The sequence below is a fragment of the Bos mutus genome, chromosome 5 (assembly GCF_027580195.1).
Source record: "Bos mutus isolate GX-2022 chromosome 5, NWIPB_WYAK_1.1, whole genome shotgun sequence".
In the NCBI taxonomy this organism is placed as follows: Eukaryota; Metazoa; Chordata; class Mammalia; order Artiodactyla; family Bovidae; genus Bos; species Bos mutus.
This window is the reverse complement of record NC_091621.1, coordinates 104590551-104616068: the sequence shown is the minus strand read 5'-3', so window position 1 is coordinate 104616068 and position 25518 is coordinate 104590551. Positions and strand designations below refer to the sequence as shown.

The 25518-nt window shown below is 43.8% G+C and overlaps 1 protein-coding gene across 1 annotated transcript; it reads left to right on the top strand.

Annotated features, from left to right (window-relative positions):
* The first annotated feature begins 1111 nt into the window (after positions 1-1111).
* NUP50 (nucleoporin 50) lies at positions 1112-22992 on the top strand. The gene is made up of 8 exons (XM_070371457.1): positions 1112-1411; positions 5077-5155; positions 7119-7202; positions 12797-12983; positions 14249-14902; positions 17115-17196; positions 18618-18736; positions 19566-22992. Exons 2-8 carry the CDS (start codon positions 5087-5089, stop codon positions 19766-19768), a joined length of 1398 nt encoding a protein of 465 aa, XP_070227558.1. The 5' UTR covers positions 1112-1411; positions 5077-5086; the 3' UTR covers positions 19769-22992.
* The last annotated feature ends 2526 nt before the right edge of the window (positions 22993-25518 follow it).

Below are 25518 nucleotides of genomic sequence, written 5' to 3'. Positions count from 1 at the left end.
GATTCCTGGGTCGGGAAGATCCGCTGGAGAAGGGATAGACTACCCACTCCAGTATTCTTGGGCTTCCCTTGTGGCTCAGCTGGTAAAGAATCCGCCAGCAATGCAGGAGACCTGGGTTCGATCCCTGGCTTGGGAAGATCCCTGGAGAAGGGTAAGGCTACCCATTCCAGTATTCTGGCCTGGATAATTCCATGGACTCTATCGTCCATGGGGTCGCAAAGAGTTGGACACGACTGAGCGACTTTCACTTCAGTACTGTTCATGATATCTTGAGATACTATGCTGTAGTACTCAAGCAAAAGCACACGAATACACATCCTGCCCCTGGACATTCGTACCCGTCCCACAGTTCAAAAAAAGAGGTTGGAGACTTCATTTCATCTTCGTTGATACCGACTAGTGATGCAAAATGGCAAGTGACTTCGCCTCTATGGCACCCACCGCGGAAAGGAAATACAAGCTGGCCACGGAACAGAGGACGGGTCCGCTTCTCCCGTCAACGCCCGCGACCTTCCCACCTGGGCTCCCGAGTCCCAGACCTTCCAAGCATCCGCGGCCGGCGCGTCACAGGCACGTGGCCGGCCCACGGGGCAGCTCTAGTCCACGGCTGAGGCACCGAGCTCCTGACGTGACGCTACCCGAGTTCATTCAAGCCTCCGGGGCTCACGATCGCTCCCTTCTCCGAGCTCCAGCACCCCACCCGGACACCACGAGCGCCCGCCGCGCTCCCCTACAGACTCTGCTGTCCCACGCGCCTCTGGAACTCCGGCCGCGCCCACAACCAGCAGCCACCCCGCGCGACCGCCTCCAACGCGTACAGCGTTCCACACGCGGCCGACGCGCACAAGCCCCGCCCCCCGGTGCCGACTTCCTGCCGGAGCCGGAGCGTGAGACGTGCGCTTGCGCGCGCGCATGCGGAAAACGGGGAATGCGCCTTCGGCAACGGTTTTTTCCCAAAGCAGTTGGGCGCATGCGCTGCGAGAGGCCCGGCCGCCGCCGTGGGTAGTGCTGCCAACCGAGGCTCCGGCGCGCTTGCGCAGTAGCTGGAAGCGGGCGTTTCTTTCCTCCCTTTTTTTTTTCGAATTGGTCGCGAGGGCTCGATTCCAGTTACAAAATGGCGGCCTGAGGTGTGTGGGGCCCTGTTCTCTCAGCCGTCTCCTGCTGAACGGACTGCTTACCTCCCCTCACTGCTCAACGCAGAGAAACGAGACACACCCCCGCCCGGAAGGACATGCTGTTTGAGACTCAGGGGTTGCCGATCACCGAATCCTTCGAGGCTCTCAGCACACCAGAAACGATCGCGCGCCGCTTCAGACCCGAGTGCCGCGGCCGCGACCTCGCACCTGCTCGCTGCGCACCCCGGCTTCGCCGCGCCCACAACCCAGCGAGGGCCACCGCAGCCACCGGAGAGGTGAGGGGCGGGCTGACCGGGCGGCACGGAAGGGGCGGGCGCCGGGTCTAAGAGGAGGAAGCCGGGCTCCGGGTGCCGGACCCGGGCCTGAAACGCGGAGCCCGAGGAGGGTGGAGCGCGGTGCGGGGCGCCGGCTGGGGACGCGGCGCTTGAGGGAGCGGAGGAGGGTGGGGCGCGGTGTCAGCCGCCACGCAGCCCGGCGGGTGTTTGTGAGGCCGGGCGCGGGGCCGGCCTGTCGCGGCTGCGGTGTCCGACCTGGGGAAGGCTGGGCCCGGGCGCGGGGCGCCTGCGGCCCCGGCGGAGGCGGGAGCCGGAGAGGGAAGGGGCCGTCCTGGCTCGGTGTCCTTCCTCGCGCTTCTTCCTGGCACTCGTCTCTCTCCGCTCCTTCCGCTACCCTCCTCCTGTACTGCGGCCACAGGCCCCTGATGACCTGACTCCCCTCGGTTAAGAAGCACTGTTCGAGGATTCCGTTTTCCTCGAGCGTCTCCGTCTCCGGGGCCGCCCCGAGTTCCATTTTCCCTCCGGGGGCCACGCTGTCAAGTCTGTTCCAGTCTGTTTCCGTCTTAGAGGAGACCGACGTGGACTGAAGTCACCCCGGGGCGGGGGCAGCCCGCGGTGGAGAGAGCACAGAATTCCCTGTATCGGGCACGAATAAAGTTTCCCCAATTACCGAAAGTTTGCGATTTTCCTATCCCAAGGTATGCTTCATACCCAGTAATCATTTCATGATTTGGTGCCTTCTAAACCAGAAGCCCACATTTTTTTTTTTTTTTTACGTTCTTAGATCTTCACACTTAAAGACTCTAGGTGCCAGGCTTTGTTCTAAGTACTTTACCGGCACTTTTTCCCTTTTTCAAAGCATGTTATTGTCTGAAGTACCATGCTTTGAAATAAAATATGGATTTGGTAACGTATTGTTTAGAGCCCGATTCATAATTCAAGTTAATTTTGTTTTTCCACACCACAACCTTTAAGTTAGGGAGGGAAAGTATTTTAGAGGCTTTGTTTCTGACAGAGCTTTTCTCTTTGATAAGATATATTGAGTCCTTCCTCTGTTGCAGCCACTCTTCTAAGCTTTTTGTATATAAATGTCACAGCACCTCCCTGTTGTGAAGTAAAGAAATTGAGGCACAAAAATGAAACTTCAAAGTCTTCAACAACAACACGGCAAAACTGGATGCTAACATTTTGTAGTATTTTTCTCAATTTTGCAGTGTCCCAGATCTCTGATTCTAGACCACCTATCATGTGGAGGGGGGCGGGTTTTGAGGTACCAGAGTGAGTGAAACAAAGGTACCTGCCCTCTGGTTATTCTTTGATTTGATAAAAATGGGGATTGGATAAATATGGAATCGGAAGTGAACTGGCTGTATTAACTTAGGTTGTTTGACTCTGCCAGTTGTCTTCAGTTGTGGCTGTGGGTTAGGTGTTACAATTTTAACACTTAATAAAATTTTTGCACTTTCAGCTCCACTCCTTTTTGCCTGGTAATAACTAGTTAGGTTATTAAGTTACTAGCAAAAAAACGACTGTTTAAGTTTCTCCCCTCTTCTGCCCTCTGGTGGAGGTGTTAGTTACTGAATGGGAAAATGGCCCAGAAGAAGCCACACAGAGACCTGGCCTCTGAACAGTTAGAGTTTACTAAGAATTTATGGGGAAGGGTACCTTGTTTGTTTTCTGGATGACAAGATTAATAGCAAAACTTGACCGAGTGTTTGGGATGGAGGCATTAAAAAAGATTTGCAAGTAATGACAAAATTATGTTAATTCTCACTTATGTTTTAGAATCTGGGACTTCAAAGCCATTAATTCTGTAATCAGAAGCACTTGGTAAAAGAAAAATTCAGAGATTATTAGGAGATTATTAAAAGCTGAAAATTGCTATGTTTGGAGGACTTTGGAATGCTGGCATTTGAATTTTATTTTACAGATCTTCTGTGCCTAGTGAGTGATGTGTAAGTTTGTATCTTAATGACCATGAGCTTCTAGAAACTTCTCTGGTGGGTTGTAGTCTTGAGGGCAAATAAGAGTGGGGAAGGACTAGGAAGGAGGCTAGGCTGGTTTTCAGGAACCCTTGCTAGTGTTCCAGGCTAACCAGTAAATCTCTGGGCAAGGTAAGGAGTTTTTGGGCCCATTTAATTGATGTTAGGAAAGAGCCAAGCACAGCACTTACAGTGGAGCTCGCCATTGATTGTTTCAGGTTTTAATAGCAACAGATATACATCTTAGGATCAGAAAATAAACTGGAAATTTTAAGGTGTGAATACATGGAATTGGACACAACTTAGCAACTAAACAACAACATGCCTTGAATAGAAGTTGAGCTGATGGCTTCTTTTTCTTTTGGGGGGATTTTTTTGTTTTAAATTTATTTTTTAATTGGATGCAAATTGCTTTACAATGTTATGTTGGTTTCTGCTGCTGATGGCTTGTTTTTGAAGAATTAAGAATTCTAAGAATGTTAACACAGTCATGTTAATCATATTTTGAACTATCTTCTTCAGCATATGTTGAGATTATGTCACAATAAACCCATGGTAAGTTGAAAGTACTGTAAGTCGAAAATGCATTTAGTACATCAAACCTACTGAAGATCATAGCCCAGCCTACCTTACAAGTGCTCAGACGTCAGCCTACTGTTGGGCAGAGTCAACTGACACAAAGACTGATTTATAGTAATGTTGAGCATCTCATATAATTTTTTGAATACTATCCTGAAAATGAAAACCAGAATAGTGATATGGGTACAGAATGGTTGTAAGTGTATCCTTGGTTGTGGTGGCTTGGCTAGCTGGCTGGGAGCTGTGGCTTGTTGCCACTGCCCAGGATCACAGGAAAATATCATACCTCATATTGCTGGCCTGAGAAAAAGTCAAAATCTACAGGAAGGTTTCTACTTAATGAGTGTTGCTTTCCCACCATCGTAAACTTGAAAACTTGCAAGATGAACCCTTGAAGTCAGGGACCATCTGTACTCTTGTAGTGAAAATAATAGCTCGTTCACATTCTTAACTAAGATCAAACTTTACTAAATATCCTTAAGAGAATTTTAAATATTAAAAATGTCTTGCCTATAGCCAGACTATGTATAAATGTAATTTGCATGGAGTTAAGTTAATTGAGCATTTGTTGATTATTATGCAGTTCTATAGATTTCTGATTTTTAAAAAATCAGTGTTTCATTAGCTTTTTTTTTTTCAAATGGAGGTGTTTTATTGTTTTTCACTGTGCCTTAGAAGACCTCGCTGCCTTCTGTAATTTTTGTTGGATTTGTGACACGGGAGCCTAACAGTGTTATACCGTTCTCGTTAAAGAAGTGCCCATTGGTATCAGGGATGTTTTTATCTCATTTAATGCTAAAGTAAATTTTAAAAATTCGTTGTAAGAGTTAAATCATGTTTTAGAAAAGCAAACTTATTACTGGCTGCCTTGGTGGCTCATTGGTAAAGAACCCGCTTGCCAGTGCAGGAGACATGGGTTTAATCCCTAGATTGGGGAGATCCACCAGAGAAGGAAATGGCAACCCTCTCCTGTATTCTTGCCTGGGAAATCCCATGGACAGAGGAGCCTGGCGGGCTATTGTCCAAGAGGTTGCAAAGAGTTGGACACAACTGAGCGACTTAACAACAACAAAAGCTTACTGCTTCTAATCTTTTTACTTTTAGGTTCAAAAAAATGGCCAAAAGAATCGCCGAGAAGGAGTTGACAGATAGGAATTGGGATCAAGAAGATGAAGCAGAAGAGGTAAAAAGTGCTTTCCCTAAGAATGATTTCCTGCTACTTCCAAGTTTAAATTCGTTTTGTGATTCCTCATGAAGACTCTGGTAAAAATAAAAGGGCTTTTTAAGAGCATCCTGATATTGAAGCTGAAACTCCAATACTTTGGCCACCTGATGTGAAGAGCTGACTCATTGGAAAAGAGCCCAGTGCTGGGAAAGGTTGGGGGCAGGAGGAGAAGGGGATGACAGAGGATGAGATGGTTGGATGGCATCACTGACTCAGTGAACATGGGTTTGGGTGGACTCCAAGAGTTGGTGATGAACAGGGAGGCCTGGCGTGCTGCGGTTCATGGGGTCGCAAAGAGTCAGACACGCCTTAGCGACTGAATGGAACTGAACTGGAAATAATATGGTTTCTTATGATCTGTGCTTAGTATAAAAATTGATGGGTGTGCTTTTCGATTAGCAACTATTCCTTCAATACTCTACTCCTTTGTAGAATCACCTTCCTCCTGAATTTCATATAGCATTTCGTTGAGCACGCTCAGCCCATGGTTTTAGTCCAGATTGAAGGCTGAGTAAATGATCTAGTTATAAAGTAAATTTGAAAAGTGTTTTACCACCAGTGTCTTAGTTTGCCATACTCACAGTTTTAGATTTTAGAAGATTGCAGTTGCCTCCCTTACTGTACTGCGTCTGGGAGTCCTGTTTTATTTCATATTGAAGATCTGAGACACTCTCCACCCCCAGCTGGGTTAACAGGAATAGAATTTAGATGGCCTAGTTTCTTTCCTAACAAAAATGGTCTTCCCTGAGGAAACCTTTTAATTTTTCTCTTAAAAAGAATAAAACACAGCTGTATTTCTGAAATGCCTCATCAGCAGTTTGATACTCCAAGGCCAGTTCACTGAGCAAGCCTGAACCAAGTTAGCCTTTCAAGTTAAAAGAAGTGTGTTAAGTTAAAAAATATACATAAATATTTTAAATAGTTTGCAAAAGCGTTTCCAAGATAATTCTTAGACTGCTGTTTTCTTTCTTTCTTAATCTATTTTCTAGTACTAATATTTTTCCTTTACAAATATGTGTACCAATATTTTTAGGGAAACCAAAATCAAGTATGGGCTTATGAAGAAGTGTTTTTAACAATTCTGACTGACTTGGTACTTTTTAAACACGTCTTTGGTAACTAAGTTTTTTCCATGTTTTAGGCTACAGTCACGTTCCAGGCCTACCACATAATGATTTGTTTTGACATTAAAATATTTCAGAAATGAAAGAACTTCCATTTGGATAGATTCTAATGAAACATGTGTGGAAGGACATTATATTTGAATCAGGTGTAGTCAGATGATCCCTTCTGTGGGTTCAGAGATTCCAAAGTTTATCTGAAATAAGTATAGAAGAGAACTTTTTACAGCAAGTATTTTATGCCATTTCTCTAAGGTAGAAGAAGGGGTGAAGTAAAGCCAAAGATTTTCAGCAAATTTCCAACAGGTCACTTAGAGTCCCAGGTCCCTCAGAGGTCTTCTGGATCATGGGCAAATGCGCAGAGCTGTTCTGTAAAATAATGTGTATTATGAACTTAATTTTTGAAAACTATAGTAGTAAGATGCTAGCTTTGACATCTGGGTAATGTCCTTGAATATATTTGAAGAATTGATTATGAACAGTTTTGTGCCAAGGTTTGGATGATCTTAGTTTTCTTAGAAAGTTGATGTATGCACCCCTCTCTCTGAATTGTGATTCAAAGTCTGGATTTGTAGTTTCTGAAACATTTCTGATTCACCTGACTAGCAATGAAATTCATAAGACAGATAAGAGACATAAACTTTAGTTTAATGTACTTTCCATAATTTGTGTTACCAGTATTAACGGTACTTAAAACCCAGAGATATATCAGTTTGTCTTGGTCTAGCTTTTTAAAAGTTCAGCATTTTACCTTCTTTTTGCCCTTTTTTTATTGCTGTTTTATTTGTACACTCCTGCAGGTGGGAACATTTTCGGTGGCCAGTGAGGAAGTCTTGAAGAACAGAGCCATAAAGAAAGCAAAGCGTAGAAATGTTGGATTCGAAGTGAGTGTTTCCTTACAGCTTCTGGTTCTAAACACTAATTTTATTTCTGAGTTGTAGAGTACTTCCACTTCTGGGAGCAATCAGATCAATAAATGCTTTTTTGAAAAAAAAGTATCTTTTATGTAATCTATCAAGAATGCCTTTTAAAAATATATAATGGTTTATCATTGGAGAAGGAAATGGCAACCCACTCCAGTATTCTTGCCTGGAGAATTCCATGGACAGGGGAGCCTGATGGGCTACAGTCCACGGGGTCACAAAGAGTCAGTGAGAAAGAACACACAGCACCATCCTCATCTTTATCTGTTCATCCATCAGTGGACGTTTAGGCTGCTTCCGTGTGTTGACCCTTGTAGATGGTGCTGCGGTGAATTTTGGGGTGCATGTATCTTTGAATTACAGTTTTGTCTGGATAAATGCCCAGCAGTGGGATCACTAAATTGTATGGTAGTTCTAGTTTTGTTTTTTTAAGGAGCATTCACACTTTTCTCCTTTAGTAGCTGTGCCCATTTACATTCCTGCCAGCAGTGTTTTTCTGTTGAAGGAACGTTTTTCTCCACGTCTTCTCCAGCATTTATTAATTGTAGACTTTTTGATGGTAGCCATTCTGACCTGTGTGAAGTGATACCTCATTGTAGTTTTGATTTGCGTTTCTGTGATAATTAGTGTTGTTGAACATTTTTTTTACATGCCTGTTGATCATCTGTATATCTTCTTTGGGGCAGTGTCTATTTAGACATTTTGTCCATTTTTTGATTGAGTTGTTAATAAAGGCTTTTTAAAATGCCTAGTTCACTTGTGCATACGCTTGGTAAAGGCCATGGGAGATATTAGATCAGATCAGATCAGTCGTTCAGTCGTGTCCGACTCTTTGCGACCCCACGAATCGCAGCACTCCAGGCCTCCCTGTCCATCACCAACTCCCGGAGTTCACTCAGACTCATGTCCATCGAGTCAGTGATGCCGTCCAGCCATCTCATCCTCTGTCGTCCCCTTCTCCTGCCCCCAATCCCTCCCAGCATCAGAGTCTTTTCCAGTGAGTCAACTCTTTGCATGAGGTGGCCAAAGTACTGGAGTTTCAGCTTTAGCATCATTCCTTCCAAAGAAATCTCAGGGCTGATCTCCTTCAGAATGGACTGGTTGGATCTCCTTGCAGTCCAAGGGACTCTCAAGAGTCTTCTCCAACACCACGGTTCAAAAGCATCAATTCTTAAGCACTCAGCTTTCTTCACAGTCCAACTCTCACATCCATACGTGACCACAGGAAAAACCATAGCCTTGACTATACGAACCTTTGTTGGCAAAGTAACGTCTCTGCTTTTGAATATGCTATCTAGGTTGGTCATAACTTTCCTTCCAAGGAGTAAGCGTCTTTTAATTTCATGGCTGCAGTCACCATCTGCAGTGATTTTGGAGCCCAGAAAAATAAAGTCTGACACTGTTTCCACTGTTTCCCCATCTATTTCCCATGAAGTGATGGGACCAGATGCCATGATCTTTGTTTTCTGAATGTTGAGCTTTAAGCCAACTTTTTCACTCTCCACTTTCACTTTCATCAAGAGGCTTTTGAGTTCCTCTTCACTTTCTGCCATAAGGGTGGTGTCATCTGCATATCTGAGCTTATTGATATTTTTCCCAGCAATCTTGATTCCAGCTTGTGTTTCTTCCAGTCCAGCGTTTCTCATGATGTACTCTGCATATAAGTTAAATAAGCAGGGTGACAATATACAGCCTTGACATACTCCTTTTCCTATTTGGAACCAGTCTGTTGTTCCATGTCCAGTTATAACTGTTGCTTCCTGACCTGCATACAAATTTCTCAAGAGGCAGATCAGGTGGTCTGGTATTCCCATCTCTTTCAGAATTTTCCACAGTTGATTGTGATCCACACAGTCAAAGGCTTTGGCATAGTCAATAAAGCCGAAATAGATGTTTTTCTGGAACTCTCTTGCTTTTTCCATGATCCAGTGGATGTTGGCAATTTGATCTTTGGTTCCTCTGCCTTTTCTAAAACCAGCTTGAACATCAGAAAGTTCATGGTTCACATATTGCTGAAGCCTGGCTTAGAGAATTTTGAGCATTACTTTACTCATGTGTGTGAGATGAGTGCAATTGTGCGGTAGTTTGAGCATTCTTTGGCATTGCCTTTCTTTGGGATTGGAATGAAAACTGACCTTTTCCAGTCCTGTGGCCACTGCTGAGTTTTCCAAATTTGCTGGCATATTGAGTGCAGCACTTTCACAGCATCATCTTTCAGGATTTGGAATAGCTCAACTGGAATTCCATCGCCTCCACTAGCTTTGTTCGTAGTGATGCTTTCTAAGGCCCACTTGACTTCACATTCCAGGATGTCTGGCTCTAGGTGAGTGATCACACCATTGTGATTATCTGGGTCATGAAGCTCTTTTTTGTAGAGTTCTTCTGTGTATTCTTGCCACCTCTTCTTAATATCTTCTGCTTCTGTTAGGTCCATACCATTTCTGTCCTTTATCGAGCCCATCTTTGCATGAAATGTTCCCTTGGTATCTCTAGTTGTCTTGAAGAGATCCCTAGTCTTTCCCATTCTGTTGTTTTCCTCTATTTCTTTGCATTGATCGCTGAAGAAGGCTTTCTTATCTCTCCTTGCTATTCTTTGGAACTCTGCATTCAGATGTTTATATCTTTCCTTTTCTCCTTTGCTTTTCGCTTCTCTTCTTTTCACAGCTATTTGTAAGGCCTCCCCAGACAGCCATTTTGCTTTTTTGCATGTCTTTTCCATGGGGATGGTCTTGATCCCTGTCTCCTGTACAATGTCACGAACCTCATTCCATAGTTCATCAGGCACTTTATCTATCAGATCTAGGCCCTTAAATCTATTTCTCACTTCCACTGTATAATCATAAGGGATTTGATTTAGGTCATACCTGAATGGTCTAGTGGTTTTCCCTACTTTCTTCAATTTAAGTCTGAATTTGGCAATAAGGAGTTCATGATCTGAGCCACAGTCAGCTCCTGGTCTTGTTTTTGCTGACTGTATAGAGCTTCTCCATCTTTGGCTGCAAAGAATATAATCAATCTGATTTTGGTGTTGACCATCTGGTGATGTCCATGTATAGAGTCTTCTCTTGTGTTGTTGGAAGAGGGTGTTTGTTATGACCAGTGCATTTTCTTGGCAAAACTCTATTAGTCTTTGCCCTGCTTCATTCCGTATTCCAAGGCCAAATTTGCCTGTTACTCCAGGTGTTTCTTGACTTCCTACTTTTGCATTCCAGTCCCCTATAATGAAAAGGACATCTGTTTTGGGTGTTAGTTCTAAAAGGTCTTGTAGGTCTTCATAGAACCGTTCAACTTCAGCTTTTTCAGCGTTACTGGTTGGGACATAGACTTGGATTACCGTGATATTGAATCATTCTAGGAATCAGCGAACTGAAATGGGCTGGAATGGGTGAATTTAACTCAGATGACCATTATATCTACTACTGCAGGCAGGAATCCCTCAGAAGAAATGGAGTAGCCATCATGGTCAACAAGAGAGTCCAAAATGCAGTACTTGGATGCAATCTTAAAAACGACAGAATGATCTCTGTTCATTTCCAAAGCAAACCATTCAATATCACAGTAATGGGAGATACAAAAGATAATAAATGACATCTGTATGTTAAAGGGAGCTTATCCAGTTGGGGGAATAAGAGATAGATGTAGACAAATTCAAGTTGTGTTATAGCATGAAGTGGAAAAATGAATATAGTAATTGGAAAGCAAGGGAAGTGGGTGTTGGGAATCAGACAGGAAAATGTAAGCTATTCTCAGTCTTATCTGCCTCCCAGGACTGAGGTGTGGGTGGGGTAACACCTTTGAGAATAACAGAAGCGCTTCCCATTCTGGTGTCCTTCTAGTGTGTGCTGTTGTTGGGTTGCTCAGTGGCGTCCGACTCTGTGACCCCATGGACTGCAGCACACCAGGCTTCCCTCTCCTTCCGCATCTTTCACAGCTTGCTCAAACTCATGTCCATTAAGTCGATGATGCCATCCAATCATCTCGTGTCATCCCCTTCTCCTCCTGCCTTCAGTCTTTCCCAGCATCAGGGTCTTCGCATCAGGTGGACAGAGTATTGGAGCTTCAACTTCAGCATCAGTCTTTCTAATGAATATTCAGGATTGATTTCCTTTACAGTTGACTGGTTTTATCTCTTTGCAGTTCAAGGGACTGTCAAGAGTCTTCTCTAACACCACAGTTCAGAAGCATCAATTCTTTGGCTTTCAGCTTTCTTTATGGTCCAACTCTCACATCTGTACATGATTACTGGAAAAACCATACCTTTGACTAGATGGACCTTTGTTGGCAAAGTAATGTCTCTGCTTTTTAATATGCTGTCTAGGTTTGCTATAGCTGTTTCCCAGCAAAATGTTTCATTCTTGTGTTCAAAAAGATAAAATATGAGTTATAATTCATGAACTGAAATCATGTCTCCATATTCAGCAATCACTCCATGTTTAACAGCTCTTCATCCCTCAAATACATCCCAGACCCGTGAGTGCTGTCTTGGTGATCTGGACGTCTCTTGTCAGTCAAGAGAGGCTTGTTTGAACAGCCTGGGTGGCATCCTTGGAATAAACCTGCTCAGCTGCATTTCTGTGGTGGCTTTGTTCAATTTTTCTTTCTTCTGAGTTATTTTCTGGCCTAATGTCATTCTTAAGACTGGTGACTGGTTGGATGTAGGTCTTGAGCCAAGTAGTATTTGATAGCTCTTTCATGGAAAAGATATAGGGGGGAAGGGACTTCATGAGGAAGTTACTGATTTTGTTTTAGGAAAGTATTTCAGGGCCTGTGGTACCTCCACATGGAGTTCTCTAGGAGACTGCTAGGTATACTGGTTGGTCACTCAACAGGAATTGGGAGATGCAGCTCTGGTAAGTTTCCCTTGGGGGCTGCTGGGAAGAGGCCTGAGAGCGGGAACTTGTGGCGAGGACAAGCTGCCTGGGAAGATAGGCTCGGGGAGGGGCGGGCCGGCTGTTGCTGCGAGTGACAGTGAAGAGGTAGAGACAGTGCAGACCGCAGTGCCGAGAGCAGCTTTCAGGTGTCATGAAGCGGGCCAGGCACCCCCAAAGCACCAGCGTTCTGTACGTTGAACACAGTTTGAAAGCTCCAGAAGTTCGTAGGAAATTGTAAGTAGTGGGTAAAATGCTTCTAGTGAACCTAACTTGATGTTTCTATAACTTCTTTAGGCACTTGGTCTTTGAATAGTGTATGAAAAGTCTTTCATTTGGAGTTTAGTTGTGTTGAGAATGTGTTGTATTTATAGTTCTGTAGCTGGTGGTAAGTCCATAAATTTATTTGAATTAGTCTTTTTAACCTTTTATATCATACATAGATCTTAAAAAATGATTTCACTCTAGATTCCATCTGTCCTTCCTGTTACATGAAGGCAGTTTCAGCTGGCAAAGCTACCATTATGAGTAAAATCTGTGTTCTGTCTCTGCTTGTGCTGGCAGTTTCCTTAAATGCTGGTTGCACAAGGGTTGTGGGTACTATTTAGCCAAGAGAATACTGCCTTTTGCTTGCTTGCTTGGAAACAAAAAGAGTTACCTAATGTGTGCTCTTTCTTTATTTTTCAGTCTGATGGTGGAGGGGCCTTTAAAGGTTTTAAAGGTTTGGTTGCATCTTCTGGAGGAGGAGGGTTTTCTGGATTTGGTAATGGTGCTGGAGGGAAGCCTCTGGAAGGACTGTCAAACGGAAACAGCGTAACGAGTGCCCCTCCCTTCTCCAGCACGAGGGCAGCAACTGAGACCAAGGCCACCTTCGGTGAGTAGGCTCTTGTTCCCCCGTCTTAACCTGTGTAAGGATAATCTATAAAAACTGATTTTGCAAAGGTTTTTTTTTTTTTTCTCTGGGTTCTGCAGCTGTAGGAGCAAGAACACGGTAATGATGAAAGGGACAAAAATTAGGGAGCTTCTGGCTAATTACAGAGTAAGTAGAGTACAGGCCAAAATAGTCTGGGTTCTGTTCTGTTCTGCCAGTTACCAGCTCTGTGTGACCTTGGTAAAGTTCCTTAACCTTTGAGCTTCCAAATCTTCTTCAACTATGAAATGAATATGACCTCAGAATTGACCTAAGGATCAAAAGAGAAACAGAAGCTCTTAGTGGCCCCTAGGTGAAGGCCTCCCATCCCTCCACCTCATTGATTATAATGTACCAAGGATTTCCTCTGTGCCACACACCTACATTCCCAGGCTTGGTTTATTTTGCTCAGGATATGTTGATTGCCTCATCCTGTTTTGAGGAAATTACTCAAGAATCTTGGAATTAGCGACAGAGAATGGGCTTGTGGGTTAAAATCTTTGATTCTTGGAAGTGATCCTGATTCATTGGATCATACTTAGCAAATTATTCTAAGAGTGTATACTGTTTCATTTAAATTAGGCAGAGTGTTTAGTGTATTAAAATAAGCACTTCCTGTTAAGATTTTAACTACATTAATAGATGTTCCTGCAACCTTGGGGGTTAAGTTTTGTACTATTTTGACAGTTTTAGGTGAAGTGGGCATCCTTTTGAAGGAAAAGATTATTTTAAAATGACAGGTTTAATGCAAGCATGTGAAAAATACATATATATATATATATACACATTCATACATATATGTAAAATGTTTGATTTGATTTTTGTAATTACTCTTGCCTGGAAAATCCCATGGACGGAGGAGCCTGGTGGGCTGCAGTCCATGGGGTCGCTAAGGGTTGGGGTCGCTAAGGGTCGGACACGACTGAGCGTCTTCACTTTCACTTTTCACTTTCATGCATTGGAGAAGGCAGTGGCAACCCACTCCAGTGTTCCTGCCTGGAAAATCCCAGGGACGAGGGAGCCTGGCGGGCTGCCGTCTATGGGGTCACACAGAGTCAAGACACGACTGAAGTGACTTAGCAGTTTTTGAATACTATATATACGCATCTTGAACTGTAACAAAAATGGGATACGATAAAAGAAAATGTGAAGGCAGAGCGGTATGAAAATGTGAATGGCTTAATTAAATCAGCTTCTGAATAAATTCTTAAACATGTAATTTCCTATAGGATCTACTGCTATAAATGGCCCTACCTCCTTGGTCGATAAAAAGATTTCAACTCCTAAAACTAACGGTGACAGTCAGCAGCCTTCCTCCTCTGGTGCTGCTTGCCACGGGAACGCCTATCACAAACAGCTGGCAGCTTTAAACTGCTCCGTCCGGGACTGGATCGTGAAGCACGTGAACACAAACCCGCTCTGCGACCTCACACCTATCTTTAAAGACTATGAGAAATACTTAGCAAGCATCGAACAGCAACACGGGAACAGTGGCAGCAGTAATTCTGAAAGTGAAGCCAACAAAATATCAGTTGAAGCACAGCCTCCTTCTCTATTTGGTTCAACAAAATTACAACCAGAGTCACCATTTTTGTTTCATGTCAACAAAACGGAGGATACGTCTGAAAAGAAGGTGGAAGCTGTGTCTGAAAAGAGCAAGGACCCATCACTAGGAGCCACAAGTGCCTCGTTTAACTTTGGCAAGAAAATTGAGAGTTCTGTTATGGGCTCCTTAAATTCGGGCCCCTTGACTGGATTTTCATTTTCTTCTGGAAACTCCAGTTTATTTGGCAAAGATACTACCCAGAGTAAACCAGTTTCTTCACCATTTTCCACTAAAACATTGGAGAGCCAAGCAGAAAGTGGCAGCAACGAATGCAAAGGTAAACACAGCTCAGCGCTCGAGGCCTGTTTAGGTTCATGGGAGGCCTGTGCTTAGTGGGAAAAGCATTGTCTTGTGAGTGAGATGGGTCTGGATTCACGTCCAGACTCCATCAGCGCCTAGACATGTGTGTGATCCTGGGCAGAGCTGGTTAACTTCTCTGATTCCTTATTCATAAAATAGAGTAAGACCTATTTTATAGGATTATTTTAAAGATTACGAATATAAAAATAATATAGAAACATCTGGCATGGGAACTTTGAAAACCCATCAAACACATGCCTTTCCATTAAGAAAAAAAAACTAAACATTTTTTGAAAATTTATTTTATTGAAAACTCATCATAGATGTTCACTGAAATGTTTTAAGAGATTTGCTTATAAATTCACATAGCTTATGACTGCAGTCGTCATCTACAGTGATTTTGGAGCCCAAGAAAATAAAATCTGTCACTCTTTCCACTGTTTCCCCATCTATTTCCCATGAAGTGATGGGACCGGATGCCATGATGTTCGTTTTCTGAATGTTGAGCTTTAAGCCAACTTTTTCACTCTCCTCTTTCACTTTCATCAAGAGGTTCTTTAGTTCTTCTTCACTTTCTGCCATAAGGATGGTGTCATCTGCATATCTGAGGTTATCGATATTTCTCCCGGCAATCCTGATTCCAGCTTGTGTTTCCTCCAGCCCAGCATTTCTCATGATGTACTCTGCATAGAAGTTAGATAAGCAGGGTGACAATATACAGCCTTGACATACTCCTTTCCCAGTTTGGGACCAGTCTTTTCTTCCGTGTCCAGTTCTAACTCTGGCTTCTTGACCTGCATGCAGATTTCTCAGGAGGTAAGGTCAAGTGGTCTAGTATTCCCATCTCTTTAAGAATGTTTCACAGTTTGTTGTGATCCACATGGTCAAAGGATTTGGCATAGTCAATGGAGCAGAAGTTGATGTTTTTCTGGAACTCTCTTGCTTTTTCAGTGATCCAACTGATTTTGGCAATTTGATCTCTGGTTCCTTTGCCTTTTCTAAATCCAGCTTGAACATCTCCAAATACGGGTTGTGTCATTATCCCTCTTCACCCCGTGGTGGTCATAAAACAAGTAGTGTATGTATAGAGACTTAAAAGCAGTTAAAAGTGCATTCCTCGGGTATTAGCATATTGATCTTTGAGAAAGAAAACTGCAGCTGCCAGTGGGCCATAAATACTATGTTTTTCTTCCTGGAGGGAATCTTCCTTCTGTTACTTTGCCCTGCCTTCAGCTATCCTCAGGCAAGAGCCCTCCAGGGCAAAGCAGAGAATAAAGAGCTTCCCTTTGTCTGTCTTAAATAAGACAACAGAGAGTGTGTCCCAGTCACAGGGACTTTGCTGTTTGTAGAAGGGATGCTGAATTGGAATAGTCTCCCCTCTCAGCAGGGCACCCCTATAAAGCACTTATTCCTCACCCTGTGGTTATCATGTGCATGGAAGGACTTGGAGAACTTGTTAGAATAACAAAATGCCCTAACTCCGGAGCACCTGCTTAAAATTTAAATCTTGTGATCTGAATTGTTGGAGCAGCAGAATTCTTTTTCTTAGTTACTCATCACTGAGTTTTATGCAGTTGCTTTCTCTTTAAGGGGATCATAATTTGTGTCCACCAGGGACTTACTCTCCCCTATGATTGGGGCACTGGGGTCAAGGATAGTGCTTTGGGCTCAGACCGAGAGAACGCCCACCGTACCAGCATGTCCAGAGGTGTGGCAATGCAGACACAGCTTCAGTTACTTACACTTGGCTTGGGACTCATTTCTCTGACAAACATGCCCTGTAAAATGCTTGTTTTCTCCATCTTTGGCCATTGTGCTCCTTGGTTCTTCTTTGGCATGATGCAGAAATGATGACAGGAATATTTGGGGGTGAAATTTCTTGTGCTAGAAGCCTGTCTGAGGTTTTTCTTCTTGTGGGCATCCTGAGTGTAAGTCAGTGTTGGCTTTTTCTGTGTAACTTTGCCTGCACTCTGCATACAAGCACGGACACTTTTGTTCTAAGACTTTCTACAAAAATCCAGCAAGTACCTCCTCACCTTGACTCCCCCACACACAGTTAGATGGTGCTTTCAGTTTCTGTATCCGCTTACATGTAATTTTTAGGTTCAGGTGAGGGGTGGGGGGCAAACTTCTTTTATCATATTTTCAGGCTCTTGATCAGAATCGTATTGGTGGTGTTTTTACAAAAGGTGGAGATGAAGAAGAGAATGACGAGCCACCGAAAGTAGTAGTTACTGAAGTAAAAGAAGACGATGCTTTTTACTCCAAAAAGTAAGTAGTAGTCACGGCAACCCACTTGATGAATTTATTTTCAGAGACGTGGAAACAGGCTTCTGGCTGGAGCGCATGGGCAACATCATCCCTGCAGAGTTTACCAGGTACCCCTCCTGGGGTCAGGCTGTGCCTGCTCCCAGAATTGGGACAAGGAAGAATTCTGGGCCTGTTTATTTAAAAATAATATGATCTTTAAATTTCCTGCTGGGCGAAGCCTGCTCTTTCATGTTAGTTTAGCTCTTTCTGCTTTTCAGGTGCTTTAGAAACTCCTTTCTTGTCCTCATCTCTTACCTCATTGTTCTCTCCCTTTTTCTCCTTCCTTTCTTCCCCTCCTTTCCCTGCAAAGATAGTCACCTAAGTCAGTGATTCTAGGTTTGGCTTTCCTTTACTCTGTCTTCCCCCAGCGGTGCAAGCTGGTTTGGCGTTTGGGGGGATTTTGTTTAATGAGAGTTGCTGCTTTCAGAAAAAGGCTGAAGGGAAATTTTTAGTTATCTCTCAGTGAAATGAAATTAGTGCTTTTTAACAAAGATTTTACTGAAAAACATTTGTGCCCTTAAAGCTTCCCTTGGATATGTTTTTCTAATACAAAAATTTCAGACGTAGTAAGTCAGCAGTTTTCATAGTATAAATCACCAAATCCTGTTCGATTTCAAATGTTTATTTTTGAGAACTTTAAAAAAGAGACCAATTCCTTTTGCCTGTTTTAAAATGTAATTACACAGATGGTGTAAGGGAATGACCCTGACTTAGGGCATTTTTTGCTTGTTTTGAATGAGGTTTCTTTGGGTTTTGTTTTGCCACTCCTCAAGGCTTGTGGGATCTTAATTTCCTGACCAGGGATTGCACTCTGGCCCCAGCAGTGAAAGTGCGAGTCCTAACCACTGGACCAGAGACTCTAACCCAAGATTTTTTTCTAATCATAGTGAATCAAAGGAACAGGCAGTGGTTCTGACTTGTTTAATAATGACCAACGGAGATGAAAGAGTCCTGAAGAAAATTCAAAAATAAGAAATAGGAAAAAGGTGAGGTTGAGGGGCAGAGCGTTTGTCCTGTATGTTCCTGTTCTTTAAGCACCAGGGGCAGCTCTTGAGCTCAGGACCAGTACATCCGGGAACTGTAAGGTGCTTGGTGGGGATTTTTGACTGACCTGAGAAAGGATGGTTTCAGAAACCACTGTGAAGAATTGTGTCAGGCCTGCTGTGTAATGGTTAGAAAAAGGAGGGACTGTAGCCTGTCTCAGCGGATTCTCTTACCTGCCTTGTGTGCAGACCTGATTTGCGTCAACAAAAGACTCTTCTAAGCTCCCTCTGCCGTATTTACTAACTGGCTTCCACGTAAGCATGAGCAGGGGCTGTTGGAGAATCGTGTGGCTTTCGTGACGTGTCACTGAGTGATCGTATCATTGTTTTTCTCCTTAGGTGTAAACTATTTTACAAGAAAGAAAATGAATTTAAGGAGAAGGGTGTGGGCACTCTGCATTTAAAACCTACAGCGAATCAGAAGACGCAGCTGTTAGTGCGGGCAGACACCAATTTAGGTGAGTGAGTACCTTTTTCTTCAGGTGGCACAAAATAATCATAATTACATGGTACATAGAAGCTCTGTACTTTGCTGATTTTAGTCTTCAAGGTTTTCAAGGATGTTGATGTGGTTTTTGGAATAGAAGAGATTGTTCAGGACAAATTCATCCTATACTGACTCATTACTTACCGATTTATTTGAATGATGGGGTAATAGTGCAGAAGAAAAACTCAATGTATTAAAAAGCTGCTGCCAGCAAGTGACAACGTGTTTTCATTTTCCTTTGTGCGAGAAATACGACTAAGAAACTGTAGGTAAATTGGACGGTTTAGTTAACTCTCAAGGAGAATTAACCTTGTAAAGGATCCTTTTTATGTAGCAAAGAATCATTAACTCGTTGTTGTCCACCCTCCAGCTTTACCATTAACAGTCCTCTGAAAGGAGGGGGTAGTGCCTGGGTCGGGGGTCTGAGGGGAGGGAAGTGGTCGGGGTGTCCCTGAAACAGACTCCCGTGAAGCTCTTTCTTTCACGTGGGCTCGGCTGACCCGTGGTGCAGTCACAGCGTGCTCACTCTTGCCCGTGAGCGTGCTGGCCCCTGTGACGGCCGTTTCCCAGCTGACCGCTCTTGGGGGAGAAGGCCTCCTCGGTGGGGCCTAGGCCACGTCCTGCCAGAGGCCCCACGGTCCTCTCTCGGGGACCCCATCCTGTCAGGGGGTCTGTCGGGGAACCAGGCCCTTTTTGTGACGTTCCTGTGGCTCCGTGTTGCATAATTGTTTAATGTTTAGCCTATTCAAGGTGTAGTTTCATGGGAAATATTTTGATGCATTTCCCTTTGTTCGATGCAGGCAACATACTGCTCAACATCCTGATTGTGCCCAGCATGCCCTGCACCCGCATGGGGAAGAACAATGTGCTCATCGTCTGCGTCCCCAACCCGCCCGTCGATGAGAAGAACGCCGCCACCCCCGTGACCATGTTGATTCGGGTGAAAACCAGCGAGGACGCGGACGAGCTGCACAAAATTCTGCTGGAGAAGAAGGATGCCTGAGCATGCCCGCTGCAGAGTTGTTGCCAAGCTGCTGCTTCCCCTGGCGCCCCTGAGCTTAGTCAGTTTTCTTCTCTTCTTACTTTGACGTTCTAGGACTTAGAGATAACTTAAAACTTTTGTGGGGAAGATTAATATTAAAAGGCCAATAAAACCTTCGATGTTAAGTGTTAAGAAACTGCATTCTCCCTTCTTAAGAACTGTCTAATGTGTAAAATACATTTGAAAGAAAAATTTTGGAAGATTTTTAACATTCATTTATTAAACTAACCACAAGTGATTTCTTAATGGACTGAAATCAGGGTATCGAGTAGATTTCCCAAAGGCTTTTCTGATCCAGGGCTTGGGGTCTGCTGCCAGCATCTGCACGGCTTCACGGCGTGCATCCTCTGGTGGGCGTGGCTGGCTGGTGTGGGGTGGACCTGCCGCCGCGCTGTGGCCGAGGGGCTCCCCGTGCTTTGTCACGTCGCTTTACAGCTGGGATGTTTGCCTTCAGCAAAGGAGTCCTCAGCTGCTTTCGTGTGGACGCTGGCCTTTAACCCCACAGGCTGCTTTACTAGGATTCCAGAGCTGCTTTTTCGTTTTAAGAGGAAATGAGTAGCTTGTTCTTTGGTTTTGTAGGTTCCTTCATGAGGTGCTCTTACTTCTCTATCCCCCTAGAGACAAAAGGGATGGGGGGCTTGCCAGGAAAGAGGTTTAAAAGCACAAATTTGGTAGTTTGTAGACCACAGACAGTGGTCACAACCCTTAGAGACTAAAGGGTTAAACCGTACAACAAAAGGGAAAGAATATGCTCTTAGTTAATTGTACCGTGATGAACTCTGGATCTAAACCCTAAACTTAAGTCATAGGAGCTTTTATTACACATGAGCCATGTGAACTCAGCAGGAAACACGCAATAAGGTGATGGAAGAGGAAGTTGTGTGTGTAAACGTTGCCTTTAACTTTTAGACGCCAGTGTATTCTGCATTTGATACTGAAATTTCCATTTACTTTTTAACGGTAAGACGTTCCGTATGTCCATGTGGAATGGAGCCGTGGCTGCACCCGAGGTAGCCACGTCACTTCTCCATAGCTTTTGGGTAACTAGCACTAGCGTTCTTTGAAGACTCTGGTCACGCAAACTAGATATCAGGTTTAATGTTCTAAATGTCCACTCATTCCTCACGAGTCATTTAATGCTGGTACCAGATAGGCTCAGGGTCTGTGCCTGAGGGCTCACACTTGTATATTCTGCTCTTCAGAACATAATGTCTTCTGACTTTAAAAAAAATAGTCAAAATTACTGTAGATAGTACAGTTGCTTTTATTAAAAAAAATACAATTTTTAGATGTAAAGGGAGCAGGGAAACCATTTTATGATACGTTGCTCTTTAATACTTGAGATAAAGTAGTTGGGCCAACAATGATCATGAAATTCTTATACTACTGCATTCTCGCCTCTGATTCCGTGGGAGACTTTGGCCCCATGTGTGACTTTGGGTAGATAACGTGCACTACTAGGGAATGGGATCGAATTTGGCTGTATCATGAGGCCTGGGGAGGAAGTGGCAATTGTTTCTTTTACTTTTTAGAAATGAGAAGTTCATGAGTGTTCGTTGTAGATGAGTTTTAGTTAACAAGTGGCTGATTACTTAATACTGGCCCTTCCCTGTTCACACTAGGTTTATCCGGCTGTTACAGGGACGAGGAAATTAGGGAACAAACCTCATCAGCATGTCCTAGCTTAGCCGCACATGCTCCTTGTCCCACCAGAAGGTCAGGCTCGCAGACTTCTGTATCTCTAGGAACTCTGGTGCATTATTTGTTTGCCTTTGCATGTGATGTGGAATGTTCACCAAAAATGGCATGAAAGTCCTGATTGGATTCACTCTTCCCCACCACCATCCTAAAAAGTTTGTCTTTTTAAATTACTGGGTGTGTGTGGCTTTCTTTTTTTCTAACATTCCCAACAAATTCTTGCTAAGACTGTACTGTTAGAGTGGAAATTACAGGGGGGACAGTGGTATGTATACCATAAATCAAAATGTGGTATTGTCTTAAAATCACTCTTGTCCTTTAGGAACTCGCCGGTCTCCACTTTAATTATGTCTGAGTGTAAAAGAGCCTAATAAGTGTATGTGGATTTCTCTGTAAAATCTTAAGTCCATGTGTGTTACTGGGGGAGGGGCGCCTTGGCCCCTGGAGGGCTGGGGGCTGGCCTTTTTGTCCCCACTGTTTAACAGCTCAATTCTACCCCTTGGGTTTAGATTTATTTTTTAACAAGTTATTAGAAATTAGGCTTTAAAATGTTGAATGTGGATGAAGTTTTTATCTTTGGTTTGAGAATCTACAAAGAGAGTGTCGTAAATGTGTCCTAAAGGGTGTATATATCTTTAAATCAGATTGTGTTGTATCTTGACAAATACCGAATATCCCAGTGGCCTTTTTTTTAACTGCTGTGTGTTCATCTCTTCCTTTTGAGCATTCCCATTAAGCAAAAAATAGAGTATGATGCTGTTTTCATTATTAGAATTACAGGCTGAAAATGTGTGTCCAGTTTTTAAACTTTAGATTGTGTTTTTCATGAAAGAACAGGTTTATGGACTGGTTTTCTTTTAAAAGGATTATTGTTTTACAGTTTGAATTCTAAATCATATTTTTGATATGCTGCATGCCAAAAAATATCTACCTGTTCTGGGGTAGAGGGAAAAAAACTAATATTCTACCTTAGAGTTTAGAGAAGGCTTTTTTGGTTTAAAGGTCAGCGAATTACCTGTTTCTGAGCATTTGTCAGTTATTCTGTTTCAGAACAGTTCAGAACAATCCAAATGCAAGTGCAGTGCATTTTTACAAACTGAGCGACTCACTCCCAAACCCCTGGTAGTCATCCTTATTCTGGAAGTGAAGTCTCTGAGTACAAACTGCTTTGTCCTGTAGCACCAGTAGGCGACAGGGAGGGACCTGTCACAACTTCCTTCCCGTGTGGTGCTCTGAGCACAGGCCTGTGTGTGTGTGTGTGTGTGTGGCTGGTGTGGCAGACCCAGTTGTAGCAGAGACGGGAAACTTGGTAGCATATATCAAATGGATCAATTGTTTGCTTTCTATTTTACATAGGAAACTGTTTTCTAAAGCTAAAATACTTGAATTGTCAGACAATGTAATCTCGGTGTGTATTAGTTTTTGAATGATCCCGTTGAGCAAGTGTATCAATCCATGAAATGTGAATAAATGGAAAGTAAACAGAATCAGTGTCTGACACTTTATGTTCCTCTGCTGCACCTGGTGTTGGTGCAAGTCAAGCCCGCCGGAGGGGGAGGAGCCGTGTGCAAGTGTGCCCGGAAGCCCTGGCAGCAGGAGGGTCGGCTGGGAGGTGAGAGACCCAGACCCCCAGTAACGGGATCCCTAGGTGCCTTGGGCCCTTGTGCCGGATGAGACCCACTCCAGGCCATTCAGGACTTTCTGGTGGGTCCTTGTTTTACAGGGAATAACGGACTGGTTATAACTGGGAATAACGGTTATAGACTGGGAATAGCGGACCTTTCATTGGCTATTGTGAGAAGCATTGTGCCAGCAGCTTTTCATATGTTCTCTTGTTTAATGCTTGCAGCAAACCTTCCAGACATGGGCTCCTGGGTGCACTTTCCAAAGAAACGGGTTTGGGCAGGCGAGGTTTCTTCCAGCAAGTAAGTAGAGTTGGGACTCTGTGTCCAGGAGGACATTGTGAAACTTAAGGATCAAAATGATCGAGGATAAAAATGTATTTTGCGTCTGTGTAACCTTGTTTTCAGTGATTTAGGAAATCACTGCTAAGGCATTAACACAGTAAACTGTAATTTAGAGTAAGGTTCATATTTTTAAAACGTTCCTGAGTTACTCACTTAGCTTATTTATAAGAGGTGTCTGGTAAAGAAAACTATTACAGAGACTAAGTTATCCATCAAAATATTTTTCCTGAGCTGGCACCGTCTCGTGGAGACTACTGAAGACGCCGAGTGTGCAGGTGCTGCCTAGAGGGAGAGCGCTGCAGCCGCGCGGGCCCTGCTTGAGGCGCTCAGCCGGACGGCTGGGCTGGAGCAGTGGTTCTGCAGGCTGGTCCCAAGAGCAGCGAGCAACACCCAGGGCCCGACAGAATCACACTCGGGGCCCACCCTGCGCCTGCCGAAGCAGAGGCAGACGTCGCTCACGTACTATAGAATTCTCCTTTTTAACGTGTACAGCCCAGCTGTTTCTAGTCTGTGCACTGAGCTGCACACCCATGACCACTGTTAGCAGTAATTCCAGAATATTTTATCACCAGCCATCTGGATTTTAACCGCTGTTTTGGACTCACGTCAAATTTGAGGACCAGTGGGCTACATCTGTTTTCCCTTATGACTCTTGTTTCAAGATAACCTATAAAATGCCCCTTTGGCACAATGATCATCATAATTTCCTGGAACTACACCAGCCTTTGTACACGTCTCAGTCCTGCTTCACCACGCCTGGGAAGGTAGGTGGCGGTCCTTCACAGTTCAGAAAACCCCAAGATGGAGCTTGTTGGCGGAACAGCCACACGGGGCTCCCTGCAGTGTGTCTTGAAGGTATGTGTGTGCCCATTAAAGGACCAAGCTTCACTGATTTCTGAAACTGTCTAAAATCTCTTTAACAAAGTGGTTTATTGAAAATATAATCAACATATAAAATTGGTAACTAAGAGAACCTACTGTTTAGCATAGGGAACCCTACAATGATGGGTGGTGACCTAAATGGGAAAGAAAATCTATAGAGTGGAAATGTGTACATGTGTTAACTGATTCTCTTTACAGCAATAACATTGTAATATAACATTGTAAAGCAAGTATACTCCAATAAAAATTAATTTTAAAAATATATAATCACTAGTTTACTAAAAACCATGATGTTTCAAATGGAGCGGTCTCATTGTTTTATTAAAGTCAGGTTCCTTAACCCACAAACAGGAAAAAAGTGTCTTGTTAAGCCTTTTGGCTTACGTGGAGGCCAAGTCAGGAGAGAACTGAATAAAGCTGTAAGCAAAGGAAAAGACATCTTTTGTCTGATCATGCCCAAAACAAAACAAATATTTTCCTTCCTCATACAAGTCTTCCAACTGTGCTGTCCTTTTAACAATCGAGCGCAGAGTACAGGGCGTTTACACACTCAACAGGTGTATATACAATGGGCCGTGGTACTGCATGGATTATTACACGTTTACCCCTCCTCCCGGTAGAAAGTTCCCCAAGGTTTTCCCTTCCAGTCAACTTTTTTTTTCTAAGCTAGGGCATGACAGTGGTTCCTCAAGTGCATCTCTGTCAGAGTGAGAGAATGGACACAGGCAGCCTTTGAGAGCAGGCCGTTGGTAGGGGCGCAGCTACGGCAGGTAGCTTCCGGGGTAGAGACTTTCAAGAAAGTCAGCAAGAAAGGGGGTTGACTGGGTGAAAAGGAAGTCCTCTCTGACCTACTGAGCTGCCTCCTCTCTAAGCACTGTCTGTACATCTTCCTAGGTACAGGCTGCCCTTGCTGACGCCAGTTCTGAGGCTCCTGGCTTGTGTTTCTAATGCAGTGACTTTCTACGAGATGTCATTTGAAGTGATGACCCTATTTCCTGATTGTATGTGTTCCTCCCAACTCCCCCCCCAACACCCCACCTTTTGTTGTAACTTTCTGTGGTGTCTTAGGCCTTTTGCCCATCACCTCATGACATCAGAGATCACCTAACCAAGGAAACAAAGAGCCCGCTGCCTGAGCAGCTTCCTTCCACAGAACCCGCGGGG

Coding starts and splice junctions, on each gene's coding strand:
- NUP50 (XM_070371457.1), top strand. CDS start 5,087: ATGGCCAAAAGAATCGCCGAGAAGGAGTTGACAGATAGGAATTGGGAT. Junction 5,156..7,118: donor AAGAAGATGAAGCAGAAGAG/GTAAAAAGTGCT, acceptor ACACTCCTGCAG/GTGGGAACATTTTCGGTGGC. Junction 7,203..12,796: donor GTAGAAATGTTGGATTCGAA/GTGAGTGTTTCC, acceptor TTTATTTTTCAG/TCTGATGGTGGAGGGGCCTT.